Raw genomic sequence first — 17,788 nt, forward strand, 5'->3', positions numbered from 1 at the left:
AAAATTTTTAGACCTCTCCTGAGGTTTTGTTTTGGTTTGACTGATCTGATTTTCTTTCTTTTTCTTTTCTTTTCTTTTCTTTTTTGAGACACTGCATCAGTGTAGCTCAGACTATGCTCAAACATGATTCTCCTGCTTCTGACTTGCCTCTCACGTGCTTTGCTTACACTTTATGCTTTTCTTAAGTGATTTTACTATTTGAAAATAGTTCCCAATCCTAACACTGACATGCATACAGGTTTGAATGTCCTTGACAGATAAAAATGCATGTGTTCCATAAGCTTCATTCAGGTCAAGAGTTCAATGTTAGTTAATGAGCAATGTATATTAAGTAATGTCTTTAAATGGAAAACAAGAGCATTTGTAGTTAACTAGTGATTTAAAAGGATGTTGCTAGGGTTCAGAAGAACCTAACCCGGCATTTCTTTCTAGAAAGAATGATTCATTATTTGCTGCTGCAGTGTTCATGGTGACCATAACCATGGTCATGATTATGGACCATAACTCTAGGAAATAGTGAGAACTTGGTGTATTGGAGGAGATTACCATATGTTTCACATATGCTGGGCACTAGAGGGAGTACAAAGGAAGACTTAGCTCCTGTCCCTTTCAGGGATCTAGTTGGAAAGGAAAGGACAAATTACACCATCTATGGGGTACTGGAGAAAATACACTATATTTCTTATGGATAGAAAGGGTGTAAGGTACTGGGCACATTAGTCAGTGCAGCTTATACTTGCATTGGAGACATGCATCCTGACTCACATGAAAGGAGAATTTGACACTTTTTAAAAGCACTCTAACATTAAATGGCATATTGTGTCTTTTCTACCTCCTGGGGTTGTTTAGAAGAAAAGACTGTGACTATTTTATGAATGAAGTCAGTCTTGGTGCTTCGGTGAGAGGCCAAGAAATCAATGTGACATAACCAGTGAATGGTGGTGTTGCCAAGATGCCACCACAGGTTTTGGGTTACCTAACCCAGTGTTCTCTCCTCTTTCCATGAAGACACTGAAATGTCAAAGTCCGAATCTGGGCCTGAGATCAGCACTCCCCAAGTGTGTACGCTTGTTCATGGGAGTGGTGGTCAGAGGTGGTCAGAGGACAATGTGTGGGTGTCTGTCCTCTTCGCAGCTTGTTTGAGACAAGAGCTCTCTGTCACTGGGTAAGCTAGTTTAGCTGACATTGCTGCTTTTGGAGTTTCTCCTGTTACCACCTTCCATCTCTACAGGGGCACACTGAGACCACAGATGACTGAACTGCTGTATGTGTCATCTATGTGGGTTCTGGTGATCCCAACTCCAGTTGTCAAGCTTTAGCATCAAATGCCCATACCCACAGATCCATCTCCTCTACCCCTGGACCTATAGTCTTAAAAACGTACCCTGGGCATGATTTTATTCATTCTCTTGGAACTGTACTTTATGTAATAAATATAAAGATGATGCTTGCTTCTGAATTAAAGTACATACTTAACTAGACCACAACTAAATGAAAGTTAATAGTCTCAGGGGACAAGGGCAGAAGGAGCACACAGTAGGACATGGAGAGTAGAATCAGTACACAGTAGGAGATGCAGGCTTGTTCTGTTGGTATTTGAGCCCCTATGGGAAGTTGAGAGACAATGTATTTACGGAGTAATAAACTCCCGAAGAATTAGATTTTCAGTAAAATGAAATAAGCTCCGAGGGAGGAAGGGATGATGGACTGCCCCCCGTTTGATTCAGAACTGCTGGGCATCGTTTATGTACTGACTCTCATGGTATAGTCTTCGTCTGTTTGAAGAGCTTGCACACAATATACAAATTCAAAAGGCCACATGGATGAGCAGCTGACTTAACCAAATCCTCTCAGAATGACTTTCCAAGGTATGTGAGCTCAGACCAGTGCTTGTGAAGACGGGGCAGGAGGATCTGGAATTCAAGTCCAGCCAACACTATATGATATCCTATCTAATAGAGTAATAATTAATAATAATTTAATAAAAACATAGGGCTCATATTTGTTGCTGAATATTATACATAAAGTGAAGAGCCTATAGAGGTTGTGTGTTCACAGTTACTTTGATTTGTCTTTCAATAGAATAACAGCAAGACTATCAAGCCAAGGGGCACACTGTTGCCCTTAACTTCTATTGGAAAACTTGGTGGTATTTCAATAATAATCCTCATTCTTAAGGGGCTCCTCCCTGTTTGGTAGATTCCTAGTCTGAGAGGTAGATTTTTTTTTTTCTCATTTCCTTCTGGGGACACAAAGCTTTCAGGAAAGATGCCCCGTTTCATACAAATGTCTTTCTTTCCACTAGAGAACACTAGGTCTTGGAATTTGGGGCCCTGATGCTATTTTCCTCATGAAATCGGGCCAGAACCCGGCATTAGGAGAGGAGAGGTCACAGCTGGGCTGCTAGATATCTCAGCGTTATTGTACATCCCAATTTATCGACAGAAAGACAGTTAATTCACACTGCTTCTTCACCTCTGTCTCTCCCTCTCTCATATTCCCTGCTTCCCTCTTCCATCTCTTCCCCAGCTCCTCATCCTGTTGTCTTCCTGGACTTTCAGTCCCCCTGACTTCCACTGGCTCCTATGAGGCACGATAGTGTAGTGAGGAGGAGAGCTCTTTGTTATAAATAATGCATGCAGTGAGCAAATCATCGGAACTGATGCCGAGTGGATGGTGTCAAACCTTTTTTAGCAGTTTGGATTTGAACACCTGGTAGAACAAGTTTGGTCCAATGAAAAGAGCCCGATTCTTTCCCCATTAGGAGCGCGAAGACACAGGTTACTTTTACGCAGAGGGGTAGGGGATGGTGCCATTTGCTCGGGTGATTCAGACCGAGGGATCACCTGGTTGAGGAAGAACGTTGGTTTTTAGGTGTTTCCCGCATCGCCGCCCACGTGTCCCTGTGATGTGTGGAGAATGCCAGGGAGAGGCAAAACGGGCGATTTTTGCGGGAAGCTAGACCAGCCTCCCTCGTTACATAGGCTCGTCCTCTGCATTGCATCCGAGCTTCGGTGATTTGCTGTTTGGAGACTGCAGATTTGCATAGAGCCCCTAGCTTCACCAGCGTGTGTGGTTTTCAGTTCTTTTATTTATTTTTTCTTTTCAATTTCTTTCTTTCTTTTTTTTTTTTTTTAATATTTTCCCCCGTCTTCCGCCCCTTCATCTGCTCCTGCTTTTCCTCCGCTGGCTTTCCCCAGTTCGATCCCCGCTGTCTTCACAAGGGTGCCCTCTTCCCTCTGAACCTTTCGCCGGGCGTAAGTGTCAGGAGGCGGCGGACTCGGAGATTGCCTCTGGAGCAGGCGATGCGCGCCGCTGCTCTGCGCGCTGCCCCGGGGAGGCTGGCGCGAGCCGGAGAGCCGGCCGGGGCTGAATGGAGGGAAGGGGTGCCTCGTGTCCATGGGGTCTGCTTCTCTCCTGAAAGGAGGCTGGACCGGCGAAGTGGCCTCCCCATTCCCCACGCACAATGCTAAATGGATTTACCTAGTGGATTCCTGGTGGATGGCTGTCATGTAGAAGTGAGGACCCTCCGGGAGGAGCTTTAAACAATTTCCCGGCTCCCCACCCCCCCCCCCGGCATACACTCTCGCCCGAAACTCTTGGGGAGTATCTCTGGAGAACCTGGAGCCGTGCAAACCTGGGAGCAGCCACCCTCTCTGCGCTCGCTGTTCTCCGGGGCTGCCTTTCCGGACAAGTCCCCAGCCAGCTGCATTCGCCTCGGCTATGTTTCGGATTGTTTTGGGTGCAGGGCACAGCAGACTCCAGGACCCCGAGAAGACTGTCCAAAGGAGGGAGAGGATGGGTGCCCTGGCGCGGTGAGGCGGCCGGCCCCACAGCCCGCCGCGAGCCGCCGGATCCCCGGCTTCCTCTCCTTTTCTTGCGCCCCAAACTTTGCCTCCCGCGGCGGCTGCCCCTTGGCGGGCGCCCCGCCATGTACCAGAGGATGCTCCGGTGCGGCGTCGAGCTGGGATCGCCCGGGGGCAGCGGTGGCGGCGGCGCAGGGGGGCGCCTCGCCTTGCTCTGGATAGTCCCGCTCACCCTCAGCGGCCTCCTAGGAGTGGCCTGGGGGGCGTCCAGTTTGGGAGCGCACCACATCCACCATTTCCATGGCAGCAGCAAGCATCATTCAGTGCCTATTGCAATCTACAGGTCACCAGCATCCTTGCGAGGCGGACACGGTGGGTCTGCGATGCCAAGTTCTTGCGGGTTATCCCCTGGTTCCCCCCACCCCACCCCGCCCTTCAACCATGCACTTGCTCGCGTCTCGGCCCTTAAGGCTCTAAGAAATCGGAGCCGGAGAAAAGGGAGGTGTATTTAGGTGTGCTTGTTGGGAGCCACTTATCTCTTTGAAGACAATAGAAGGGGATGGGTGAAGGAATCGCGGGTGTTTGTGGTGAGGGGTGGGAGGGGCGTGCCTTGCCGAGGTGCTGGGAGATGTGGGCATCTAATAAAGGACCAACCTGGGCAGGGCTCCTGGCCCCGCTGGAAGGGGGCGTCACTTGCCAGAAGGTCACTCAGTGGCCAGATGGGGCGCCGCGCTCCACAGAGGGACCTGAGCAGAGAGAGGAGGGCTCTGCAGAACCTTTTGTCTGTGCGGTGCTGCCCCACCTCCAGCCCATCTTCCCTGACCAGAGCAGAGAGCGTTCGAATCTGTGCATCCCTCCAAAGCACAGTGTCAGTAAAGAGGTACTGGGACTAGGGACCCACTCAACAGGAGGCCAGTCTTCTTGCCCTACTTGAGTCTTACTGGGAGAAGGTAGCAGTATAAGGAAGTATTTTCTCTGATCCTGCCCATCCCCACTGGACACAGAGTTCCTCCTGGGAACCGTCCTTTGCCTGCTTCACACACAGGGATTTCAGTTTCTTGGTGATTTGGCTGAATTATTCTCTAGATGAAACGGGAGCGATCTTAGACTGCACGACCCTGTCTCCCTGAGGATCTTGTCTGCAGGCTCCTGAACACAGGCGGTCTGGCTTTCTCCTCTGTTCAGTTCTTTCTGTTGAGGGTTTCCATGGAGTTCAGGCTGGCTGGGCTAAGCCAGGAACTCTGCCTGGAGGAAGAGAAATTAGAACAGAGGGGACCTGTGTTCCAAAATCCAGTTTGCTAGGAAAGAGCTGAGTGTAGAGAAATGCCTTGGTTAGCAGGTTATTTCTCCAGAGGAACCAAGAGGGTGAGCCAGGCCCCTCTCTTCTTTAGATGAAAGCTATATCAGATTCTCTGAATTGCCAAAAATAACAGAATCATCAGGTTTTTCTTTTTTCCCTTTTCAGTGCATGCCAGTCTTTCCTCATCACCAGTCTGTCTTTTCTGAGGGTAAAAGCCACTCATTTACCCAGAAGGCTGGAAGTGGTGGTGAGTGTCTTGCTGCATCTCTCTTTGAGAGTCCACTCACCTTAAGACTCTGATCAGCCTGGGGTCCTTTGCCCCCTCCCACACATTTCCTCTCCCAGAGGTAGCTGTTAACGTTAGTACTATGGGTTTGCCCCTTCAGGGGACCACTGAGCTTAGGTATGAAAAGCTGTAGCATGATCTAAAGAATAGAGGCCAGGTCACCCCGGCAACCCCTCCCTGGGAGTGGGAAGTGACACACTTTACTTTGGATCCAAAGAAATTGATTGTTTACCTCACTTCCCTGGTTCTCCCAGGAATTCCTTTAGAGACACCTAGTAAAATGTGAACCAGGGCTTCCTGTAAGTATCAGAGGGCAGATGCCTGGGCAACAGTAATGAGTTTCAGGTGTTCTTTCCACTGGCTTCCTTTACCTCAGTGCAGCCCTCAGCCACTGCCCTGCCTTTATGCAGAACCATGCCAGTCCCGTGGGAGGAAAGCGAGCCAGGGCACAGGAGGGCCAGACAGAGCGTGGGTGGGTGGGAGTGGTGCACCAGATGGGGGTATACGAGGGTGTGGGGTGCCTAATTGTAGCTGTGGGGCGCTGTGAGCTAATAATCTCATATGCATCTTAAGTTCCCAGGGAGTCTACCTCTGCAGAGTGACTGGGTGATGAGGCCTCTGCATGGGAACAGTGCCTGAGCAGGTAACAGAGGACAGCAAAGGGCCCCTGTGGCAGCAGGACACTCCTTTCCATCCCCTTCAGACGCCTCTGCTGGTTGTTGCTAAAATTTATTTCCCTCCAGAATACAGTAATTGTCTGTATGTGAATGAAAAAAAAAATCGCTCATCTGTCACTGAAAGGGAGAAGAAAGCATGATAGAGTGGTGAAGATAGTGTGTGGTATTGTTCTTTGGGGTCAGAGAACTTTCTTTCCTTCAGAGGTGCCATTTACATGATCACATTTGTTTGTAAATCTCCCCCCACACACACCCTACCCCACCCCCACCCCCTCATACTCACCAATCAAAATGTAAGCGCCTAAATAAAAATCCAGGTGTGAAGTTTTCACACTCCACCCCTCCCTTCACTAGAAAAGAGGGAATTAATTCTATAGAGAGCACATTAAGAACATTAAGATGAAAAAATCAGCCTCTGAGGGTGGTAGACCCAGAAACTAGGGTGAGGAAGCACAGAGGGGACTGAAGCAGGGCAGGTAGGGTGGTAGCTTGAAAGAAACCTAATAAGAAAGAGGTGATGGTGAATTTGTTGGGTCAATAAGCTCACTGAATATTTAGCTAATTGTTAGGACAAAGGGCTCCTAAGGAAAGAATTGCTGAACCTAATAGATGGGAGTGAGAGCTAAGCACACAGGTAAATGACAGTGTGATAAATCAAGACAGGCAAAAACAAGGCTGAGTTCCAGATCTGTGACTCTTGCAAGTGTGCATGTGTGGACAAATGAATGGGCCTGTTTGAGTGCATTAGAATGTCTGAGAATCATAAGACCTTTTATTTCATAACATAGAGCGCATATATGTGCTTAAACGTATAAAAGGGGGGGAAGCTTGTGTAGTATATTTTAAGTAATAAGATTTAGTCTCTTATGTTTTGGAAACTGCTGGGCTGAGGATCCAGGTTCATTCTTCTTCATTTTCTCATCATGCTATGCTTCATTTGCACTATTATGAGGTGTCACTTACAAGGTTTGCAGGGTGCAGAGAGAGCTCATGGCTACCCCACATGTCTTTGTGCAAGCTGACCCAGTTGCAGAGACTGTGGTGAGGATTTTCTTAAGTCATATATATGAGAAGCAGATTTGGATACCATTTCAGCTCCCCCCTCCTCATTTTGCATTAATTTAAAAACATAAACGGTGAAACAAGTTCTGTAGAAAATGATTTTTTTTCAGTTAACTCAGCGGAGAACTGTGTAACTGTAAATGATAAGAAGCAAGCCTGCTTATAATTAAAGCCAACTGGAGTCCAGAATAGACCCGTGAGCTCAGCCAGTACTGCTTTTGTGCTGTGCCATATGTGCGGAGCATAGAATGATGTCAGTGCTCTGCTCAGGTTCCCATCTCAGCTCCCAGCCTTCCTAAGCACCCATGCTCTGCATACTTTAGAAAATTAGCCTAGAGCCTCTCAATGTTTGCAGCAGACACAGAAAGGAGAAAACCATCACCGACCTTAGCAACCAATGTCAGTTCTTCTCCTCCTGCAAATATGAGCTCTGGGAATTCTAACGCTATGATGAGGTTATACTACTAAAGGGCAAGAGGGTTTCCCCAAGGGGAAATGTTAACGAATTTTAAAGAGTGGTTTGTATTAAAGGAACTCAATGACATTATGTAAGGGTAATATTTATAACAGGAATTTATAACATATTCTTTCAAAGCACTTTCAAGTCCATGCTAAAGTTCCAAGAGGAGTGGTGGGTTTTGAAGGGAGCTTGAATATCATTTCCTTGTGCGGCTCCTGAGGCATATCATAGATGGGCCAAACAATGGAGCCAGATCTTTGATCAGAGTCATAGAGAAATCGGAATCAAAGCTTTGTGGCCCCACAGCCCGGGGGCCATTCCATGATCTCAGAGGTTTTTATACTAGTACAGAGAGGGTCTTCCATGTGGCTTAATGGCTGGTCTCTTGGAGTAGAATTTATTCTGAGTAACACAGCCACAAGTTTTGTGTGCAGCGTATATCAAAAGTACATGTACTGCATACTCTGCTGGTGTCCCACTGGTATCTTCATTAACTCTGCTGAGGAACTTTCTGTTGCATGCTTGTTGATAGCAACTTTCTGACTTAATTTTGGATCATAACCAAGAGGATTGATTAGCAAAATCCTTCACAGTATATCCTACCTGAATGAAAACATTGACTGTTCTGGTTATTAATTACTATAGGTGACTACAGACTTTTTGACTCTGAATATTTAGTACAAGCCTTGCTGCTCCCTACTTCTACTGTTGACTTCTTAAACAAAATGTACATCATTGAAGTTTCCTGAACAAGATGGCCCACAAATATTTGTGCAACATTTTTTCAATCAGTCATGTTCTAAATAATCCTGGCAGCCTAGAGAAATTTTGTGTTTGTCCCCAAATTGTAATATAGGTATGCTTTATATTGTTTATCCACCTGCTCAGTAAATAAATATATCATAAATGCCTCCAGTGGAATAATATGCACATTTGTTTGTGTACCAGGTACCATGGAGGTATAGAGAGAAATGGGAAATATGGGAGGAGGGGCCAGCTAGGAGGAGCCAATGCTCTTCTAGTCCAGTCATTGTGTTTATACCTTAGCTCTAAGAGTGCATGCTACTAGAAAATGTCAGTCTTTAGACAAATAAACACAATTCCTCTTTGAAAACAGAAAAAAACCTCCAAACACAATGATGAAAAATAAAACCCTACAAAGTGTATTCATATGTAGCAGTCATCTGGGCTCCATCATAAAATGGTCTGATAATGATATAAAACAACTGAGTTTTATCACAAATATCTTTTACTGCCTTACATATTAATGATCTAGAAAGATTTCCTTGCACAATTACCTTGTTTCAAATTGATGTATGTATTTCTTGTAGCAGAAACACACTTTTGTTTTTCAAATAGACATTGTACTAGTTTCATAACCACATTTAAGATGGAAGGTTCATCAATTTGAACTTACACTAATATGTAAATAATTGAGGCAGCTTGATGTGGTGGTGATAATTCTCAGAAATATATCCATGTGAAAATTTGGCCATTGCCACTTGTTGGAGTTGTGTAAATGTGTAAAGCTATTTCTCTTCTCTAAGAATGTTTTGTAAACTGTAAAATAAAAATGCAATATATTACAACCCTAGAAACAACAAATGTGATCATTGAAGGTACACAAAATATAGTAGTTTCCTAACATTTAGCAATTAAGATACTGTAAGCATAGCTATGTCTATGGGCAGTCAACTCAGTTCTAGTCCCGAGCCTGCCAGTTATTAACTGAGTGACTCATTGAATTGATTACATCTTTGAATGTCAATCTCTTTCGGCTCTGAAGTTTGATGAGAACATCCTTCTCATTTATCACTGTGACAACAGAGATCTAAGTAATTTGAGTCAACCATACCCACAGGATCACAGCAAATCACTAGGAAAATGGGAAGTAGAATCCATGCCTTCCAGTGCATCTTCTTTCTTGTTTAAATATGCTTCCTTGAAGCCCTTGGGAGGTCATGGCAGAGATGGATCTCATTTATTTATACTTTCATCTGGTAACTTGATCATCAAAACTTTAAGTGTAGGTGTTAATTGAGATTAAGCTTATTCCTCAGGATAGGATAGATCCAGTTCTTCTATAGAAAACCATCTAGCCATTCTTCTTCTATTGTTACCTGTGCTGATAGTGGACCATAAGAGTCTCAAATATGCTATTCCTTGTATTTCTATTTAATAAAAAGCACATATTTTAATATGTTACCAATCTCAATAACATTCAGCATGTTTGTATACTGTTCAGTCAATGAAAAGACTAAGACCCCCTTGTTGAAGAGCTCAATAATGGTTACAATCTCAGAGTCCATTGATATAAGAATCTCTTTCATTCAAGCTCTGCTTGTCTTTTCTAGAGCTTTACTGATTCTAGGCATGCTTCCCCTCCTTTTTCCATTGCTATGATGAAATGCCCTGACAACTTAAGGGGCAAGGCTCACAGTTTGAGACAAGGTTTTTTGATAGCAGGGATTCCTGGCCACAGGAATCTTGACCAGCTGAACCAGTTACATTCACACGTGGTAACTAGAGAACACCGAATGCTAGTGCTGAGCTAGTTCCCTTCTTTTTACGCAGATCAGGACCCAAGCCTTGAGAATGGTGTTGCTCACTATTAGAATGTGTCCTCCCATCTTGGTGAACCTATCAAAGTATTCCCTCACAGTCATTTAATAGGCTAGCCTGATCTAAAGAACTCCTCCCAAGTATACCTTGAGACTTCATGCCTGTCAGAAGTTGACAATAAACATTATCACATTGTGTTGTAAATGAAAATTGAATTCAAGTTTTTTAAAGAATCTGATTGCCCTTAATGTTGGCTCAGGTGGTAACTTACACAGGTGCCTAGAAGTCCTGCCATGGGGCTCAGGCCCAGGACCCACTTGGCTAGTGCTCTCCCCTCAGCTAAGACCTCAAGGAAAGTCTTTTAGAAATAGACACTTTCCCTCTCTGCTTGATCTTTATCTTGACCCATTCTTATCTACACAAGTTGTAAAACATCTCTTCTCTTCATAGAGAAACTTTTAATAGCCTTTTAAATATTTCAAAATGCTAGATTTTTCATTGTTAATCATAAACACTTCATCCTTCAAGTTTTGACAGAATGAAGCGAAAACAGCTATCTTTGCAAATGCATATCCCTATGGCACCTTCACAGGAAGTATCTTATTTCATCATCTGTGCAGCCTTGGCAGGGTGTATGATCATTATTTGCTGACAAAGAAACACATTCAGAGAGATGGTGATTTTGCCAGGGCCATTTAATTAATAAGCAGATATTTTACTTTTGCTTTTTTCACGACAGTATGAGGAGAAAGAGCTTTGAAAACTGCTCTGCCTTTGACTGTTGAAGACGTGAATTGTGTCCAGTTGTTGACACTGTCCAATTCAATTATCAAAATGCTGTTTAACAGCCAAAGAAGTATTACTAACTTGTACTGTTCCTAACAATTTCTATGTGTGTGTGTGTGTGTGTGTGTGTGTGTGTGTGTGTGTGTAATTTCCACATATATGTATATACAATTTTCATATATATATAATTTATTATTGGTACATTAAAAAGTATATATTTGTCGGGTACTATATGATGTTTCCATACATTACATGTATAATATAGAACAAGAGTTTTTCTACTCATCATTTTTTTAAAGTTTTCACCTTCAAGAATTACAAGTGAAAATAAATTTATATCTACATTTTAGGGATTCTACCTAATCATACATTGTTAGCCAAAAAGTCAGTAGTAAAGTGGTAATGGGCTGATATAGAACAACACTTCAAATTCACCTTAAAGTAATGTCCTCAGAGACATACCCGGAGACATAACAGTTTCAGTGAAAAGATTTATGATTAAATGATGATGAGTGGTGAGTCTCAGAGTGTCTTTCAGTCATCAAATGTAAGACAGATACAAAGACTCCATTGTATTGATTACTGGACATAATGGCAGTGAAATTTGTGAATGGGAACCAAGGCAGTATAGAAAGGCATTTGTCTAATATATTTCCAAGGTATGTGTTTATGGACACGTACATATTTTACAAAGCTCCTATAAATCTTATAGAAACTCCTTTTGTTTATGGGACCTCCAGTTTAAATGCCTTGTATGATCTGATTTTTAATATTTCATTTAAAAAATAAGGTTATAGATTTTATATGTACTATAAATACTTGGTAACTGATTTTTTAACATAAGTAACTTTCATTAATAAGGAAAGTATCTGACAATTTCTGAGAATTAACGAAAGTCTCAAGCAAATAGTAAGCCAATGTTTTGTAATGTGTGTAAAATACAAGGCAGCTATATTTAGTAATTTAGACATTATTTATTTGTGCAAGGCTGTTTTGATTATTTTCGTGTATTGGACTAACATTACTGCATGTAATTATTTATGTGGTTTAGCCTGTCTTGATTCTTAGTTACCATCTGGTCATCAGCCTCCATTTTTCTAGACAACTGCAGAATTCAGAGCAGCTAAACAAAAGAGGTAAGTTAGATTCTTCCTTAGACAGACAACTTGGAATTCTGAAATATCTAATTTTACATTAGGATTGGATTATCTACAGTGTGAATGATTGCAAAGTTTAGTTACATCACTGTGAGTGACTGTGATGTAATCTAAAAAATGCATTCACGACAAGTATGACAGCCATGATACTCTCACACTGGTCCATTAGCACTTTTATCTGAGCCTGCTGCTGCACAGTTTAAAGAACTGTGCTTTACCTGATGGATTCTACCTTGAAATTTTACAAGATATGTCTCTGCTGCTACAAAGGAGGTTTTTGTTCATGTCTGTGTATTTATACCACCTTTTGTGTGGTTATATTTTTCAGTGAGCTAATGTGTTACAATTTGCTGTAGAGAAATATTTCTCAGCATTACCAATCTAGACAGGTCCGAGGAATTTTGTCTAGAAGATGTATATGGAAACTGAATTTTCTATTTGGTTTTCAGAGCATTGTTTTATAGTCTACTTCCTTTATGTTTCATATCAATTTCTGAAAATCTTGTCATATCTGAACATTTATGCCTGCATAGTCATTGAAATGTCATCTTTTTTTTTTTATTATGTTTCCAAAGTTGAGAGGGAGAGTCATTTTCCTTAATACTCTAAGCTACATTTCCTTGAAGTCTTCAGTTAACACTTTTAATATTGTAATATGCTGTATCAGTCACTTTTTACATCTACTGACCAAGTAATAACATATGCTGGAATAAGATTAATAATAAATTAACCTCTGTCAGCAAAGTGGCTAATTGGTCATACTGGTAAACATGAAAATAGCATATTTGGTTTTCCCACTTTGGTGGTCCCTTTTTCCTTGGGACTTGTCCTAAATGAAGTCTACAGCCTTGCTGCACCCCCTGGACAGTTATACTGTAACCAAAAGCAGAACTCTCCTGATGGGCTTCTGATGGACAGTTTTAAAATGACTTGGGTTTTAATATACACACGTGGGGTGCCATTCAGACATCTTTGTGGTTGCTGAAAGGTAGAAAACAAGCCATTTGTATTGACAATAATGAAACTTTTGCCCAAGTAATCTTACATTTAAATGTAAAACTTTTTTCTTTTTAATGAAGTACATTAAATTTTAATTCTCTTCACAGAAGAAATTAATTCAACTCTTGCTTTTTAGTAAAGAAGTAACTTTAATACAATAGTGAATTTACCTTCTGAATTCTTCCCAGTATAAAGACTATAAACTAGTGCTATGCAAAATGGTAGAAAATAGTCAATTGTATTCATATACTTACTGAGTAATTTCTTGGTGCTAATTAAATGCCAGTTACTGTTCTAACTTGTAACAAAACATCAAGGCATTTGTTCTCTCCACTCTCTGAGTTATGTACTATTAATATCTCACTCCAAAATGAGGATATATTGGGGCAATGAAGTACTAAATAGCCCAGTTAACTGGGGTGATACGACCTGACTTTACATACAGGAAAGCACACTAGAAAGTTCATGCCCCTTAACACCTATGATTTCTCTTAACTGAACAGTTTCTGTTTTCCCTCATCTGTTCAGTGCCAGTGACCCATAATAGGCCAGATAAGGAGACTGTCTAGATTTCTAACTTCCTCAAATTTACCAGTCATTTCTCTGCAAGCGTTTTCCTTACCTTCCAGGTCTTCTTGGATCTTGCAGTTCTTAACTACACAGAGCATCCAAAAGCTTCCCTGTGCTTCCTTCCTCAACATTGTGTTGATTTTCACTAATTTATGAATCTCCATATCTGCTACCACATCAAGAGGAAAGGAGTGATTGATTTAAGATATCTATTAGTGTTTATTAAACTACTTTCATTCTATTTGGCAAATACATCCCCTACCCAACTGATAATCTGGTGTGATAATAGACTAATTTGTAAGTACAACTATGACTTAAAATTAAAAGGCAGCAGTTGGGATGGGTCTGATTATGTGATTACATTCTTGAGAATAGAGGAGACCTTCTGTGTGTTTAAGTGAAATGTGTATTTCTCAAAGCAGGTTATAGAGAAATGACTGACAATTAATAAACTATCTTAATTTAAATTACTTTTTTTAATTAAGAAGACTTGAAGATTTTAAAAATAAAATTTCATTTCTTATATTACTTGGCATTATATAGCCACATGAAGAAATCAAGCACTTGTCACAGCTCAGTTCTGTGTAGTTTGGGTACTAGATTATGAGTTGGGGCAATATGCAGAAAGTATGGTTCAAACTTTGATGCATATGTTTCTTAATTTCATTTTTCCTAAAAACCCTTTTGCTTATTCAATTTAACTCTAGAATTTCTGTTTCATTTTATTCATTAATATTGCTATTTTATTCATTAATATTGCTGCTTTCTCCAAGAGGTTGAGAATTCCCATACAGATCTCAGCTATCAACCAAGGAGCAGACCTTAGGCTAGCCTGAAAATTTCATCTTCTATTTGTAGAACAAAATAAAGATCATCATATCTGCACCCCAAGAGCGTTGTGAACATGGGACACTTCATGTGAGCGTTTGGCATAGGACTTCTCAAAGTGGTAGACAGTCCTCCCTTTGGCAGGGCAGAACAGACTGAGGTTAGCTATGAAACCATCCATCTTCTGAAGGGTCTTAAAGTCAGGCTACAACCCCATCATTCTCATTTGCTAGTTCCTTAAAGCAGAAGCTAGAACTGAAATCCATTCCTGGCATCTGACTCATCCAAAGAGCATGACACGTGGTTAAGAGTTGTTTAAAACAAACAACTTGTATGTCCCTGTTCCTGTGGGAACTACAATGAAGAATCCTGTGGTATCCCTGAATTATCAAAGTTGCTGCTGCATAATGTTGGTGGGCATTTTTCAAACTTTTGGAGCATTCTTTTAGAATTGAGATTAAGCATCTTTATTTATTATAATGGGGCAGAGAAGGCAGAACACAGAAATAGAAAGAGTGTGCGCAGTCAAAAGATTCCATCTTTCTTTGCCCAAACAGCCTCTGAAAACATCCTTAAACACAAAGCTACCTTTATCTGGATGCACTCAGGATGAAAGAGATTTCATGGAAATAGTACTTCCTGGTCTGGAGTAGTGTGTCTGAGGTCACTTCTTTTGAATGGAGTAATTTTGATATTTATGCCAAAGTCAGCTATGCAGTATAGTATTCTTAGCCATTTCAAGCATTTAGCATTCTAAATTAAATGAGGATTTCCAGTAACTGTTACCTATCATCTCTCTCTCTCTCTCTCTCTCTCTCTCTCTCTCTCTCTCTCTACCTACCTACCTATCTATCATCTCTCTTTGTTTCTCTCTCTAATCTATTTATCTATGTATTTGTTTTAATGTTGTATGTATTGGTGTTTTGTCTGCATGTTTGTGCATGCAGTACACCCGGAGACCTGAAGACAGTACTGGATCCCTTGGAACTGGAGTTATAGACAGTTGTGCCTAACCATGTGGGTGCTAGGGATTAAAATTGGGTCCTCTGAAAGAGCAGCAAGTGCTCTTCACTCCAGAGTCATTTCCCCATGCCCTCTCATTTAATCATCTACTTTTGAGATGCACCTTGTTGATTTCTTAAAATAAGTGAACGAACAGCTTTTAATAGGCACTTAAAATCAATGCTTTAATTGTTTCTACTTATTGGAAAATAGAGGCTGTTTGGTGAACTGTTATAATAGGCAAAAGTTTATGCCCATTCAGATTGCATTTATTTCAGCTGAGTGACTAAGAGAATGTTACACCTATTGAGAAACAGTCACTCTCTGGTGTGACCCATCAGTTCCACTTCTTAAAGTTTGAAGAAGACTTTTGATGTTATCAGCAGCTCACAGTTTTACCATCTGGATAATTCTGTCAAATAATGTCTGGGATTGATACATGAGGCAAGAACTCATCTCACATGCTCATATGCTCTATGGTCATGGTTCTCATCCTTCCTAATGCTGTGACCTTTAATACAGTCCCTCAAGTTGTGATGATCCCACCCATAAAATTATTTCATTGCTACTTCATAATTGTAATTTTGCTACTGTTATGAATCATAATGTACATATCAGATATACAGGATATCTGATGTATGACCCCAAAGCAATCACGACCCACAGGTTGAGAACCACTGTAGTCGATTCCCTGTTCTGATTTTTTTCTTTTCAGTGTGTTATCTTATTTATATGTAGGATTCCAAACTTCTGGATACTCGCTTTGTTTTGGAATATTAACATTGTTTTAGTTTTCTTAGATATCTTTTAATATTCCACCCTACCTGTTCCTTGAAGAACATAGAATTTATTTGCCTACCTTGGTTGGGATTGCAACCCACAGGTTGAGAACTGCTGCTCAATGGTGTTTGGCAAATCTGGTGCTCTTCAGATGGTGTGCATGTCATGTGGAGAGCAGGGTACCCCAAAGAGTAACCCGGGGAATCTGATTCATGCCACTAGAACTATTTAGAAATCAGAGAAATAGTTTCCAGCCAGGAAGTGGGAAGAGTCTTCCACAGGGAGGGATGCCCTAAGAGATGCTTTGAAAAACTTAGGTGTTAGGTGTGGAGGGAAGCGTCTTTATCTGAGCAAACAGCATCCCTGTGCCTTAGCGAAACATACAATTTGTTTTTGAGGTCCCCATCCCTCCAGTGCTAGGAGTAAAATCCAGTGTCTTACACAGGCAAGCAGAGGCCTGCCTTTAAGTAGCATCACCAGCCTTACATCTGTGTTTCTTCAAAACAAAATTATACAGTGATTACAAACTCAGTTTTTCTTAGAAATCCAGTTCAGGGTCTGTGATCACTGATGACCAGTCAGCACTGTGATCAAAGATGTGTGTGTGTGTGTGTGTGTGTGTGTGTGTGTGTGATCTTGCATAGACTTGGGATTCATTCTGTCCTTGCAAATGCTTTTTTAAATACTCCCTAGGAAAAGGCCTGCAAAGGGGAGAGAGACAAATGGTGACAGCATGTGTACAGACAGCTGACGGTTCTTATGCAATTTCATTCATTCAGCCTTCTCATTCACAATAAGTAGATATTTAGGTTATTACAAAAATGTGGGTGTTTACACACACTGTGCTGGCAAATCACTGTACCAGTGAGTGCCAAGAAAGAAGAGACCAATCAGTCAGCAAGTGCTTATCAAGTACCTGGTGCTTGGGCTAAGACATTGTCTTACTGGCCTGAAGGACCTCAAAGAGGCTAGAAAAATCTATTTTGTGTCTCAGGATTTCAAGCTGAACCTGCATGCCTCTTGTTCTTTCAAGCACCCTAGGGAGGCCTTGTGGCTGCCTGGAGCAGGATCACAGCAGGAGCAAAAGCATACCTTTGTTGTTGTTTTTTATCTCCTGACAATTCCCCTGCTGTTCCAATGACCCTGTAAGGACACCCCAAGCCAGTGGGCACATTAGTAATTCGGAACATGTTCAGTTACGTTTCCATTTTCATGTTTGTAAATCACCTAAGGTTTACAAAGTGTTTTCTTACTTTAACTCATTCAATATACATAGGAATCCTGTAAATTAGGCATGAGGACTTTCTACCTTATTTTTCATAGGAGGAAAGATTGTGGCTTGGTCACTTACTTAATGTGCATTGCCTGAGTGAAGCTTATAAGCATCAGAGATGGGTTTTCCACTCATCATGCAGATTCCCTGTGTCCAAATGGGTATGTATCTTCCACCCATACAGATGAAACATGTTGTGTGTGTGCTGACCTTCAAGGATCAAGAATTGAAGGGGTTGAA

General features: G+C 41.7%; 1 protein-coding gene across 29 annotated transcripts in view; it reads left to right on the forward strand.

Annotated features, from left to right (window-relative positions):
* Window positions 1–17,788, forward strand: part of Nrxn1 (neurexin 1) — a 1,060,385-nt gene that overhangs the window by 644,221 nt on the left and 398,376 nt on the right. For 4 of the 29 annotated variants that reach the window (XM_036170797.1, XM_036170798.1, XM_036170799.1 and 1 more), the window contains exon 1: window positions 3,140–4,178. The exons of the other annotated variants lie outside the window; for them this stretch is intronic. In XM_036170797.1, coding sequence (XP_036026690.1) covers window positions 3,932–4,178 — 247 coding nt within the window. In that variant the 5' untranslated portion in view covers window positions 3,140–3,931. Of the gene's footprint in view, window positions 1–3,139; window positions 4,179–17,788 lie in introns of those variants that run through there. 29 annotated transcript variants of the gene reach the window in all.

The sequence above is a fragment of the Onychomys torridus genome, chromosome 21 (assembly GCF_903995425.1).
Source record: "Onychomys torridus chromosome 21, mOncTor1.1, whole genome shotgun sequence".
NCBI lineage: Eukaryota > Metazoa > Chordata > Mammalia > Rodentia > Cricetidae > Onychomys > Onychomys torridus.